At 51.7% G+C, this 12,389-nt stretch overlaps 1 protein-coding gene across 11 annotated transcripts in view; it reads right to left on the bottom strand.

Annotated features, from left to right (window-relative positions):
• WDR27 (WD repeat domain 27) overlaps positions 1–12,389 on the bottom strand; it is a 189,896-nt gene that overhangs the window by 154,854 nt on the left and 22,653 nt on the right. For 10 of the 11 annotated variants that reach the window (XR_011388906.1, XR_011388907.1, XR_011388908.1 and 7 more), the window contains 5 exons: positions 11,637–11,761; positions 8,521–8,634; positions 7,075–7,126; positions 4,616–4,686; positions 3,968–4,088 (listed from right to left, as the gene is read on the bottom strand). Coding sequence is in view for 8 of the 11 variants with exons in the window: in XM_070074554.1 (XP_069930655.1) it covers positions 3,968–4,088; positions 4,616–4,686; positions 7,075–7,126; positions 8,521–8,634; positions 11,637–11,761 (483 nt within the window). In the remaining 3 variants the exon portion in view is untranslated. The remainder of the gene's footprint in view (positions 1–3,967; positions 4,089–4,615; positions 4,687–7,074; positions 7,127–8,520; positions 8,635–11,636; positions 11,762–12,389) is intronic. The other variant, XM_070074556.1, reaches the window with a different exon arrangement.

Here is a 12,389-nt window from a genome sequence, read left to right as displayed (position 1 = left end):
CTGCACTCCCTGCCGACTGTGTCCTTGCAGTGAGTATATCCCAGAACAGCCTAACCCGACTAGGAAGGGCTGCACTCCTGACTGTGTCCTTGCAGTGAGCATATCCCGAGAACAGCCTAACCCGACTAGGAAGGGCTGCACTCCCTCCCGACTGTGTCCTTTCTCTTTGCTGATGAACCTTACTCCTCCGCTATCCACCTACACCTCGCGCTCAAGTTGCTTTGTGCATCAGCAGACAAGAACCCTGCAACACAAGCCCGGGGGTTCCAGTTAAGAACCAGGAAGGACAGAGAGATCGCTGTTAGCTCCCTGAAGTTCTGCACGTCTTACAGATTATGATTAAACAGATGTGTTAGTGGAGTGGTAGCAGAGCAGCAGAGTGCTCCCATCCACTGGTTCTCTCCCCAGACCCCTGAGATGGGCAGGGCTGGGTTAGGCTGAAACCAGGAGTCAGAAAGTCAATCTCCTTCTCACAATGGCTCGGGGATGGACGCGGGATCCTTCTAACCACGGCCCACGATGGCTGGGGATGGACGTGGGTCCTTCTAACCACGGCCCACGATGGCTCGGGATGGACGTGGGATCCTTCTAACCACAGCCCATGATGGCTGGGGATGGACGTGGGATCCTTCTAACCACGGCCCACGATGGCTGGGGATGGACGTGGGATCCTTCTAACCACGGCCCATGATGGCTGGGGATGGACGTGGGATCCTTCTAACCACGGCCCACGATGGCTCGGGGATGGGCGTGGGATCCTTCTAACCACGGCCCACGATGGCCTGGGGATGGACGTGGGATCCTTCTAACCACGGCCCACGATGGCTCGGGAATGGACGTGGATCCTTCTAACCACGGCCCATGATGGTTCGGGGATGGACGTGGGATCCTTCTAACCACGGCCCACGATGGCCTGGGGATGGACGTGGGATCCTTCTAACCACGGCCCACGATGGCCTGGGGATGGACGTGGGATCCTTCTAACCACGGCCCACGATGGCTCGGGAATGGACGTGGATCCTTCTAACCACGGCCCATGATGGTTCGGGGATGGACATGGGATCCTTCTAACCACGGCCCACGATGGCTCGGGGATGGAAAAGTGATCATTCTAAGCACCTCTCTCTTTCTCTCTTTTTTTTTTTTTTTTTTAAGATTGAGTTACTTATCTGAAAGTCAGAGTTACAGAAAGAAGAGACAGAAAGAAAGTAAGAGAGACAGAGAGATCAACCTTCCAATCACTGGTTCACTACCCAAGTGGCTACAACAGCCAAGGCTGAGCCAGGAGCTTCATCCAGGTCTCCCATGTGGGTGGCAGGGGCCCAAGCACTTGGGCCATCTTCCACTGCTTTCCCAGGCCATTATCAGGGAGCAAGATCACAAGTGGAGCAGCTGGGACATACACTGGTGCCCATCAGGGATGCTGGTGTCACAGGGAGTGGCTTAACCCACTATGCTACAACGCTGGCCCCTCTAACCCCCTCTTATGATGGTCAGGAATAGACGTGGGATCATTCTAACCACCTCTCAGGGTGCCTCAGGAACAGACATGTGGCCATTCTAGCGATTTCTCACGATGGCTCAAAGAATGAACACTGATTCAGTCAGCTCCATGCAGGCTGAGGGGGACAATCCTTGGGGCTCCTGGAAAAGGTTTCTGCCTCTGGTGCACGGAGACATAGCATTGTCTTTAAAAATAGTTATTTTTTCTCCTCACTTTGCTCGGAAGGGCTTTGGCCATTTACAGCCATGAGTGGGGACACCACAGAAACACTGAGGATGACTGGATGGAGGTCACCCCTGGCTCCTCAATGACATTGTCATGCGGCTGAATTAAACTATTCAGTAGGGCTGGCGCTGTGGCTCACTTGGCTAATCCTCCGCCTGCAGAGCCAGCATCCCACATGGGCGCCAGATCCTGTCCCGGTTGCTCTTCTTCCAGTCTAGCTCTCTGCTCTGGCCCGGGAGGGCATTGGAGGATGGCCCAGGTCCTTGGGCCTCTGCAGCCTCATGGGAGACCAGAAGGAAGCACCTGGCTCCTGGCTTCAGATCTGCGCGGCACCGGCCGTGGCGGCCATTTGGAGAGTAAATCAGTGGAAGGAAGACCTTTCTGTCTGTCTCTCTCTCACTGTCTGTATCTCTACCTGTTATATATGTTAAAAAAAAAAAAAAAACTATTCAGTAAATGGATAGCCACCCATGTGGGGAGTGTTCAAATGCTGCATATTGCAAAGAAAGGAATGGCCTTGGGGTTCCCGGGAAATAAACTCTAAACTGTTATCTTTCTTGGTAAGACCATCCTTGCACACCTGGGGTCTTGGAACACACGACTGGTCTGACCTCTGGAAAGACTAGAGACCGCATAACTCGGGTCACTCATGCAGGCGCCTGTGCCTACTGGAGCCCACGTAACTCGGGTCACTCGTGCAGGCACCCGTGCCCCCTCCCCAATGAAGACTCTGGACACCAACGCTCAGCAGAACGCCCCAACTGATGATCCTTGTATGTATCATACAGATCACCGTATAGCTCCGATGGGAGAAAAAAAACTGGAAGTTTGGAAATGTTTGCTCCTGAATTCCAGCTTATGAATCTGTCTCCTTTACTACATTTGCATGACTTTATTATAAGGATAATCGTGGGCCGGTGCCATGGGTCACTGGGCTAATCCTCCGCCTGCGGTGCTGGCACACCGGGTTCTAGTCCCGGTTGGGGCGCTGGATTCCATCCCGGTTGCTCCTCTTTCAGGCCAGCTCTCTGCTGTGGCCCGGGAGTGCAGTGGAGGATGGCCCAAGTGCTTAGGCCCTGCACCCCATGGGAGACCAGGAGGAAGCACCTGGCTCCTGCCATCAGATCAGCGCGGTGCACCGGCTGCAGCGCGCCAGCTGTAGCGGCCATCTGGGGGGGGGGGGAGTGAACCAACGGAAAGGAAGACCTTTCTCTCTGTCTCTCTCTTTCACTAACTCTGCCTGTCAAAAAAAAAAAAAAGAAAGAAAGAAAGATTGATTTCAGTAATAAACAGGTATACATAGCATAAACACAGCAATGAAAGCCAAGGCCTGAGCCATCAGAAAAACACAGGCGGCAGGGGAGGGAGAAGCGGCATCCCATATGGGTGCTGGGTCAAGTCCTGGCTGCTTCACTTCAATCCAGCTCCCTTGTGAGGCTCCTGGGATCAGCCTGGCCCAGCCCTGGCGGCAGTGTGGGGAGTGAATCAGCAGATAGAGGATTTGTCTCTCTCTCTACCTCTGCCTCTCCTTTTCTGTGCCTCTTTCAAATAAATAAAAAAAAAATCTTTAAAAAAAAAAAAAAAGGAGGAGGAGGGGGAGGGGAGGAGGAGGGGGAGGGGAGGAGGAGGGGAAGGGGGAGGAGGAGGAGAAAGAAAACCACGGGCCCATTGGATAAAGGTAATTTCTAACCTCACACAACAGGAAACCATATGAAGCCACCTGCAACAAACACAAACTGCAAGAAAGAGTAAGGAGACATCCACGGTGACCTCAGAAGTCCTCGAGGCCCATGAAGGACAGGCACCAGCAGCACCAAAACTGACCAGCACTGTTCCCAGTGGGGCTTGCTCCTGGGATGTGCAAATAGGGCTAGGATGTGGACAAGGGCAGCTACTCGGGGAGCAGACCAGGTGGGCCCTGCAGGGTGTGCAGTGCAGAGCATTCGCCTGCTCATCAGGAACCGCCGCTGGGACTGAGGGCGGCCACCCTGACCCCCACGACAGCCCCTACACCCCACCCCTCGTACCTGTGTCTGCACCCCACTCCTCTGTCCCTCACATGACCCGCCCGCGCCCAGCAGCCATCTGAGGCCGGACCCCAGGCTTTTTCCGAATGAGGGCTTGCTCCTCGGTGGTCTCTGCACTTCCTCCAGCAGGGCCCTGGACCGGGCGCCCTGGGACGCAGAGGCAGCCCTCAGTCACTCATCACTCGCACGCGCTGGGGAGGGGACAACGCACCTGGCAGGGTGCACAGCCGGGACTTCAGCCTTCGAGTGAAGAAGGCCTCTCTCCTCTTCCTCAGGTCCACGCGGGCCACACAGCGGTATCGATGTCTTTCCGCCAAACTGAATATCCACAGCTGTGAAAGCAAGGCACAGGGACGCACACCGCTCACCACGACACCATGGGGTGACCCGGGGGCCGCAGGCCAGAAGCGCACGTGCACCATCCTTCCGCTGCCCAAGCCCCAGCTCTGATGGGCTCGCCAGGGCAGACGCTGGTGTTGGGTCAGGCCGAGCTCTGCTGCACGGGCATCCAACAGCCCAGGGCCAACTCTCCACACACAACACGGTGCGGCTCCAAAGCCATCTGGTGATGAGACTCAGGGAGAGACCAGAAAAGCTCCATCTCCACATTTGTAGCTTTCTCAGATCCTGTCGACAGCAACTTTCTCCATACTTTCTGAAATAACCCCACAATAATCGCTCCCAAACTCTCTGAAACTTCAAACTTTCAGACACACGCAGCCGACGCTCTCGGCTCTATGGGCAGGCCCTGGTGAGGTCCAGGGCCACACGTCAGCTTCTGGACAGTGGCTCACCCACTCCCCCGATGCCCAGGGGCCCACGCCGCTGACGCACACGGGGCCCCTAACAGGCCTCTCACCTGGCCGTCGGCTGACCCAGTGACAAGCTGCCTGCTGCCTGCCTCAAGGAACAAACTCAGGAGAGGACACGCTGTGGAGAGAGCAGGAGACACAAGCTTCATGAGCACCTGCTACCTTGTGAGCCAAAACTATCCATTTTACTCACAATATTTTTTGAGACTTATTTTGTTTGAAAGGCAGAGTTACAGTGAGAAAGACAGTGACAGAGAAAGAGAGCTTCCCTCTGCTGGTTCACACCCCAGACAGCTGCCAGGAGTTCATCGAGGTCTCCCACAGGGTGACAGAGGCCCAAGCACCTGTGCCATCTTCTGTTGCTTTTCTCAGGCCATTAGCAGGGAGCTGGGCCTGAGATCGAACAGCTGGGACTTGAACCAGCACTCATAAGGGATGCAGGTGCCACAGGCGGTGACATGCCACAGGTGCTAACCTAACATGCCACGCCACAATGCCAGCCCCTCATATTTCTCTCAGTCAAGTGTGAACTCAGTTTAAAATATTCTGAAATTACTTCTTTAACCGAAAGGTAGAAACTGTAAGTGAACACTGATTCTGAAAACCACATCAACATGAGAGAGATGATGCAGCTGCCCCAAGAGAAAGCCCCAGCGCTGTGAATTCCAGCCCACCACCAATGCAGCTGCCCCAAAGAGAAAGCCCCCAGCGCTGTGAAGTCCAGCCCACCACCAATGCAGCTGCCCCAAGAGAAAGCCCCCAGCACTGTGAAGTCCAGCCCACCACCAATGCAGCTGCCTAATCCAACTTCCCAGGCCTGACCCAGAGGCCAGCACAGGCACCTGGAGCAGAATGACTCCTGAGTCAGCTGGGAATAGTAACAGTATGGACTTAGTGATGAAAGTGGATATCTCGCTTGAAAAACAAAGACAAAACCTGTTGCCCACGGGCAGCTATGTAGCACAGGGGTTAGGTCACTGCTTCAGATAAGCGCATCCCATATCCAAGTGTGTGGTTCAAGTCCCAGCCACTCCACTCTGATCCATTTTCCTGGAAATGTGTCCCCTGGGAAGCAGCAGAAGATGGCCCAAATACTTGGGTCCCTGCACCCACACAGGAGACCCAGACTTGAGTTCTGTGTCCCCGGCTTTGCCTGGTCCAAACTTGGCTGTTGAAAGCATTACAGAGTAAACCAGCAAATGGATAATTCTTTCTATTTCTCCTTCTGTGCCTTTGAAATAAAGTGAAAATAAGTAAAAATGTAAAAGGAGATTGTTGGGGCCAGTGCTGTGGCATAGCAGATAAAACTGCCGCCTACAACACTGGCATCCCGTATGGGTGCTGGCTCATGCCCCAGCTGTCCCACTTTAGATCCTGCTCCCTGCTAATGCACCTGGGAAAAGCAACGGAAGATAGCCCAAGTATCTGGGCCCCTGCCACCTACGTAGGAGACCTGGATGAAGCTCCTGGCTCCTGGCTTTGGCCTGGCTCAGTCCTGGCCATTGTGGCCATCTGATGAGTGAACCAGCAGACGGAAAATGTGTCTGTGTCTGTGTGTGGGTTTGTGTGTGTGTGTGTGTGTGTGTGTTTCTGTAACTCTTTCAAATAAATTCTTTAAAAAATAAAAAAAAAGTGTATTAAAATGTCATTTAAAATTTTCTCAAAATTGTCATGAATTTAGAAAGACAATTAAATAAGTGAACAAAGAAAAACATCCAAAATCAACTTCATAAATTAATTTCAGAAAGAAAATACCAGCATACTCCCAAGACATGTGCTCTCGCCTTGAGATTGGTAAATATGTTAGAGTTATTAAAATACTATGTCCTACACATGGAAAAATGAACCTCAGAAGAACTGTTGCATCTTCGGGAAAACGCAACTCTACCAGGCCACCAAGGATCTTAAGTGGCATTTCCACCTCACAGTAACCTACTCTCCCTCCCCAGTGAGACAGAATGCGCACACAGGAAAAGCAAACCCAATGCTAGAACAAGCACCACCGCAACCGAGGGAAGGAGGTGGGGCTGCAACACCACCACACCCACCTGTGCTGGAGGAGCCCCGCCTTGCTTGGCCCGAGGGCCCTCGCCTGGGGCAGGCATTGGCTCCAGGAAAGAGCCAGTGTGGGGAAAGCACAGCCACGTGGAATTTCGGAGCTGTGCACATCCATCCCCAGCCCTCAGGGCACCAGGAGCTCCCACAGCTCTGGGCCTGCTCTCTCAGGGCAGCACAGGGCCCTCCCAACCCCACCATCTGAGAGCAGGTGAATTCACACTGTCTGGGAACAGCAAGGCTCAGGTTCCAAACATATGTCGAATTTCAAGTCACAGCCTTCGAAGACAGCAGCTGTTAAGTGAACCCTTCCCGTGTGTGGACGGGTGTGGACAGGAGGGCACACTGATTCAGGGCCCCACAGCGTCCCTCCCTGGGGAGGGGCACGTGCCTGGGGAGCCTGGGCGACACGCAGCCTATTCACAGAGAGCAGGAAGGCCTTTAACTGTACCTGTGAGCACAGACGAACTGTACAGCAATGACCCCCGGGAAAGGTCCCAGACCTTTGGACAAACACAGGTTTCTTTAGAAGACGGAAAATGTTGCCATTTTTGCTCTAAGTTGAACTAAAAGTTGTACCTAATCACAACTGACCTACATGAATGGTTATCTAAAAGAAAATAATAAAATAAGTGTTATATAAATAATAAAACTATGGAAACACAATCAAAGTGGCAGAATCATAACAAAAAATAACAATAAAGTTAAAACACTTCCAAAAATAACACATGTAGATTTCAAGGAAGTTGGAAGCCGCAAAGCTAGGACAAGGTTAGAAAGGCTTCCAAGAGCACGTGGAGAGGGAGACAGCGCGGCCACCGCGGCCCGGGGCTGAGTGCGGACGGCAGGGCTGCTCGCTTGCTGGGGACCCGCTTGCCCACCGTCAGGACCACCTCCAGTGCTTCCAGAGTCGTCTCCTCTCACGCAGGCCCCACCGCCCCCGTTCCAGCCACGGAAGGCAGGGCACAACAGAGCTGACTCACGCCACGGTCGCGGGTTAGGGGGCCCCGGCGTTCACTGGAGCGCAGACCACTGCACGGGGCAGGGAAATTCCACACCCTTAGGTGGCTTAAAGGGTTCTACCAGGTGGGAGGACATTTTCACCACCTCTCTCATCTAAGGTGCATTAACTCCCCACCGGCTTCTCTTCTCAGAGTTCAAGGTACAGTGCCCTCTCTTTGTTAGTTAGATAACAGTGTAGCCAACTTGGAGCTCAGGGAACTGAACTTGCATTTCCGTTAATTCTTTTGGAAAGCCTCCGTCAGCTCTGGCAAGTCATGTGAGGCCGGAAGCTGGTTTTCCTGCTCTGAGTCCACGTGGACTTAGCTCTGGGACCCGGGTCTGTGGAGGGCCCTGTAGTTGATCCCAGCCAGTGAGAGTATGCAGGGTCCTAAGCCAGCCCTCCAGCCAGCCCAGTGACTCCAGCCCAAACACCAGGATTGCTTTTCTGCACTGGAATTCAGGACGCTGGCCTTCTTACAGAAACGTGACCCGGTGGCCAAGACACCCGCATTCCATATCAGAGTGCTCGGGCTGGAGCCCCAGACCACTCCGTACTCCAACCGCCCACTAAGGTAGACCCTGGGGGACAACAGTGATGACTCAAAGTAGTTGGGTTCTTGACATCCACGTGGGAGATCTACGTTGAGTTCTGGGCGCCTGGCATCGGCCTGGCCCAGGCCCAGGTGGGGCGAGCATATGGGGAATGAAACGGCAGAGAGGGAATCTTTCTCTCTCTTTCTCGCTCACTCGCTCGCTCTCTTTTTCTCCCTCCTCTTCCTCCTTCTTCCTTTCTCTCAAATAACTGAATTTTTTTAGTTACACGCCAGTGACCACAAACCAAAAGCAGCACACCCCTGTCTATGTCACAGGTTATTGTCCAGGGTCCACACTTTACCTTAAAGCTTCTGTCTTCAGACACCGAGATGACCACCTCTGCTTGCCAAGGACAGAACTCAACGGCAGTCACCGGGCCCACGTGGCCCTGCAGTTCGCCCAGGACGGACTGATCCTAACAGGATTTGTGAAGGAAGCTTAGTAACACAATTTCCTGATTTCGCTCGCAAGGTTGCATGTATATCACAGTAAAGTTCTTGTTAAAGCAAATTCCACCTTACATAACCAGCTCCTCCAAATCTGGAATCATCTGTACAAACTCAGATGCCTGAGCTACAAGGAAGGACAGGCAGCCTGATGGAGGGAAGGCAGGGACTCAGTGAGGCCAGCCTGCGCGCGGTTTCCCACCTCCCTCTGCCTCTGGCCCAAGGGTACTTCTGCCAGGGCGCCCGAGTGGCCTGAGGGAGCTGGAGGATGTGCCACTCTGCTGTCCTCTAATCAGGCAGGCAGGCAGCGAGCCCCTACCCTCCAGCAATCAGAATGTATCTCCTCTTATCTGCCAATCAATTCACCAGTCAGCGTATCCCCTCCTCCAGCAATCAGAATGTGCCTTAATTTCCCTCAGTCTGTGAGTCAGGAGGGAAATCTTTCTCCGTAAGTCAGAACACAGCTTCGCTACACTCTCATCAGTGTCAGTCGATCACTAAATCTCCCTTCCTCCATCAGATTCACCGTCCACTATTCTTCAGTCAGTAAATCTCCATCAGTCACAATGCATCTCCCCTTACTCCTCAGTCAATAAATCACCCTTCCTCCACGAGTGGACTGACTGTATCTTCCTTTACCCTCCAACCAACCACTCAATAAATCCCATTCCTCCATCAATCAGAATGTATCTTCTGATACGCTCCGTTCAGTGAGTCAGCCCATGACTCAGACGATCTTCCTCCAGTATCACACTGTATCTTCTCTTTCCCTCCAGTCAGTGACACACTTTCCTCCATCGACCAGAAAGTGTCCTGAACCATCCCCTATCAGTCAGCAAATCCCCATTCCTCCATCAATCAGAATGTATCTCCCTTTATCATCCAATCAATGAGTCAGGCACTAAATTCTCCTTCCTCCAACAATAAGAATGAGTCTTGCTGTCTATCATCCAATCAGTCAGTGAATCTCCCTTCCTCCATCATTGAGAATATATCAACTCTTATCTTTCAGTCAGTAAATCCCCCTTCCTTCATCAATCAAAATGTATCTTCCATTATCATCCTTCAATCAATTATCAGTCATTAAGTCTGGAAATCCCAATTCCTGCATCAATCAAAATGTATTTTTCTTATCCTCCAATCAATAAATCCTCCTTCCTCCCTCAATCAGAATGTATCTATCCTGTGGTCTACCTCCTTCCATGTCTACTGTCTATACTGATAGACGCTGATATTAACAAGACATGTATTAATGGCCACTCATGAGTTGCTTTTCCTCCTTACATCCGTAAAAGTCCTTCCATCCCACCAGGCCCCTGGAAGCCACTGTGCAGCTGGAATTCCATGCCATGCTTGACAAACAGGGCGCACAGCACACGGGGCCTGAGAGTCGGTCTCTTCCTGCTGAGTACTCCAGTGGGATTCCAGGACCCTAGCGGGCAGGGCACTTTCCTTGAACTTGTTCAGTATTCAATTTAGACAAGAAAAATAATATGCAGAGAATTACAGAGACTTAACTTACATCAGTACAATGCTGAAAGACTCTTTTTGTAAGTTTATTCATTTTTATCATTTGATTGGAAGGCAGATTGACAGAGATAGAGAGAGGCGGGTCTTCCATCTGCTGCTTCTCTCTCCAGTTGTCCGTAACAGCTGCAAGGTCAGGCCAAAGCCAGGAGCACCACACTCCACCTGTGTCTCCCATGTGGGTGGCAGGGACACAAGTTCTTGAGCCGTCACTGCTGACCCCAGGATGTGCATGAGCAGGAAGCTGGACTGGAAGTGGAACCACGCACTCTGACTGGGAATAGCTGTCCCACACAGCAGCTGAACCCACTGCACCACAATGTCTACCCTGAAGGACTTCCTTTAATAAAACAACACACAGCTATTGACAGCCACAACTTAGACACAACGTGGGGTGCATTATGCCAATCACCCTCAGATTGTTCAAAATAAAAACAGCAACAGCTAAGAGACCGCCATGGACTTTCACTCCTTCCAACCTCCATAAACAAATGTGACAACTGCACGTGGATAACATCATATACTGAAAAATACTCCAGGTTGCTCCCTCGTGCTATTTCATGGCTATATCTCATGTGGGCCATAAAGTGCCTTTACCGAAAGGGACTCCACATTCACGGAACACATCTCACGAGCTGTTTACTTGCTGAGTATTCTGCATCGTCAACTACGTGTGGCTCTATTTTCATAAATCACTCTATGAACCTGCTGAGGAAGCAGCACAGCGGCTCACAGCGGCTCCCTCTGTGTCTGCAACATCTGGTTGTCTCACTTTACTTTCATGGACTGTTCTAGAATGTAGCCAAGATCTCGCTCCTATTTCTTCCAACATTAATTGTTTTAAGTGTCTCACTAATTCATTTGGTTTTCCTTTTCCTGACATAAGATATTAACTATTTCCATTTTAATGGTTAGTTCGCAGGATGCTTGCACAAAACATTGGTTTTCCCAATCTCCTAAAATTTTAAAATGTTGTTTAAAATGGGAGGGCAGACATGCCTCAGGTGATCACTGACGTCATAAGAGTGTCAATTGTTAAATCAACAACAGGAGTCACTGTGCACTCACTCCTCATGTAGGATCTCTGTCTTTAATGTGTTGTACTATGTGAATTAATGCTATAACTAGTACTCAAACAGTACTTTATACCTTGTGTCTGTGTGGGTGCAAACTGTTGAAATCTTTACTTAGTATATACAAAGCTGATCTTCTGTATTAAAGATAATTGAAAATGAATCTTGATGAAGAATGGGATGGGAGAGGGGATGGTTGCGGGTGGGAGGGTGGTTATGGGGGGGAAGCCGCTATAATCCAAAAGTTGTACTTTGGAATTTATATTCATTAAATAAAAGCTAAGACAACGGGAGGGCAGAGAAGAATAACTAAAAGGCAGCAGGCTCTCGGCCTTGTGCTCCAGCAATGCCGTGGCGATGTGAGCTCTTACCTCAGTATCTCGCACCAGTACTCTGTTCCCAGCACCCATTGCCACAGCGTGATCATCCAGGCCAAACCTTAAGCACAGCACCTTTCCCAAAAGGGTGCCCAAGACAGTTGCTTGAGGAGTCAGTCCTAGAACAAGTTCCAGGTTCGTGTCAGCACTTGTCCCCGTCTCTCTCTCCCCCTCTCTCTCCCTCTCTCTCTCTCCCTCTCTCCCTCCCACTCTCCCTCCCTCTCTCTCTCCCTCTCTCTCCCTCCCTCTCTCTCTCCCTCTCTCTCCCTCCCTCTCTCTCTCCCTCCCTCTCTCTCTCCCTCTCTCTCCCTCCCTCTCTCTCTCTCTCTCCCTCCCTCTCTCTCTCCCTCTCTCTCCCTCCCTCCCTATCTCTCCCTCTCCCTCTCTCTCCCTCTCTCTCCCTCTCTCCCTCCCTCTTTCTCTCTCTCCCTCTCTCTCCCTCTCCCTCCCTCTCTCTCCCTCTCTCTTCTTCTCCCTTTCTCTCCCTCTCTCCCTCCCTCTTTCTCTCTCTCCCTCTCTCTTCCTCTCTCCCTCCCTCCCTCTCTCTCCCTCCCTCCCTCTCTCTCCCTCCCTCCCTCTCTCTCCCTCCCTCTCTCCCTATCTCTCTCTCTCTCCCCCTCCCTCCCTCCCCTGTCCCTCCCTCTCTTCCTCCATCTCTCTCCATCTCTATCTTTCAAATAAATAAAAAAGCAGATTTTTTTCTAATTTCACAGAGGTCAGGAGGAAGCCCTTATTGGTCTCCATTTT

Source organism: Oryctolagus cuniculus, chromosome 5 (assembly GCF_964237555.1).
Source record: "Oryctolagus cuniculus chromosome 5, mOryCun1.1, whole genome shotgun sequence".
Lineage (NCBI taxonomy): Eukaryota > Metazoa > Chordata > Mammalia > Lagomorpha > Leporidae > Oryctolagus > Oryctolagus cuniculus.
This window is presented reverse-complemented; position numbering and strand designations above follow the sequence as displayed.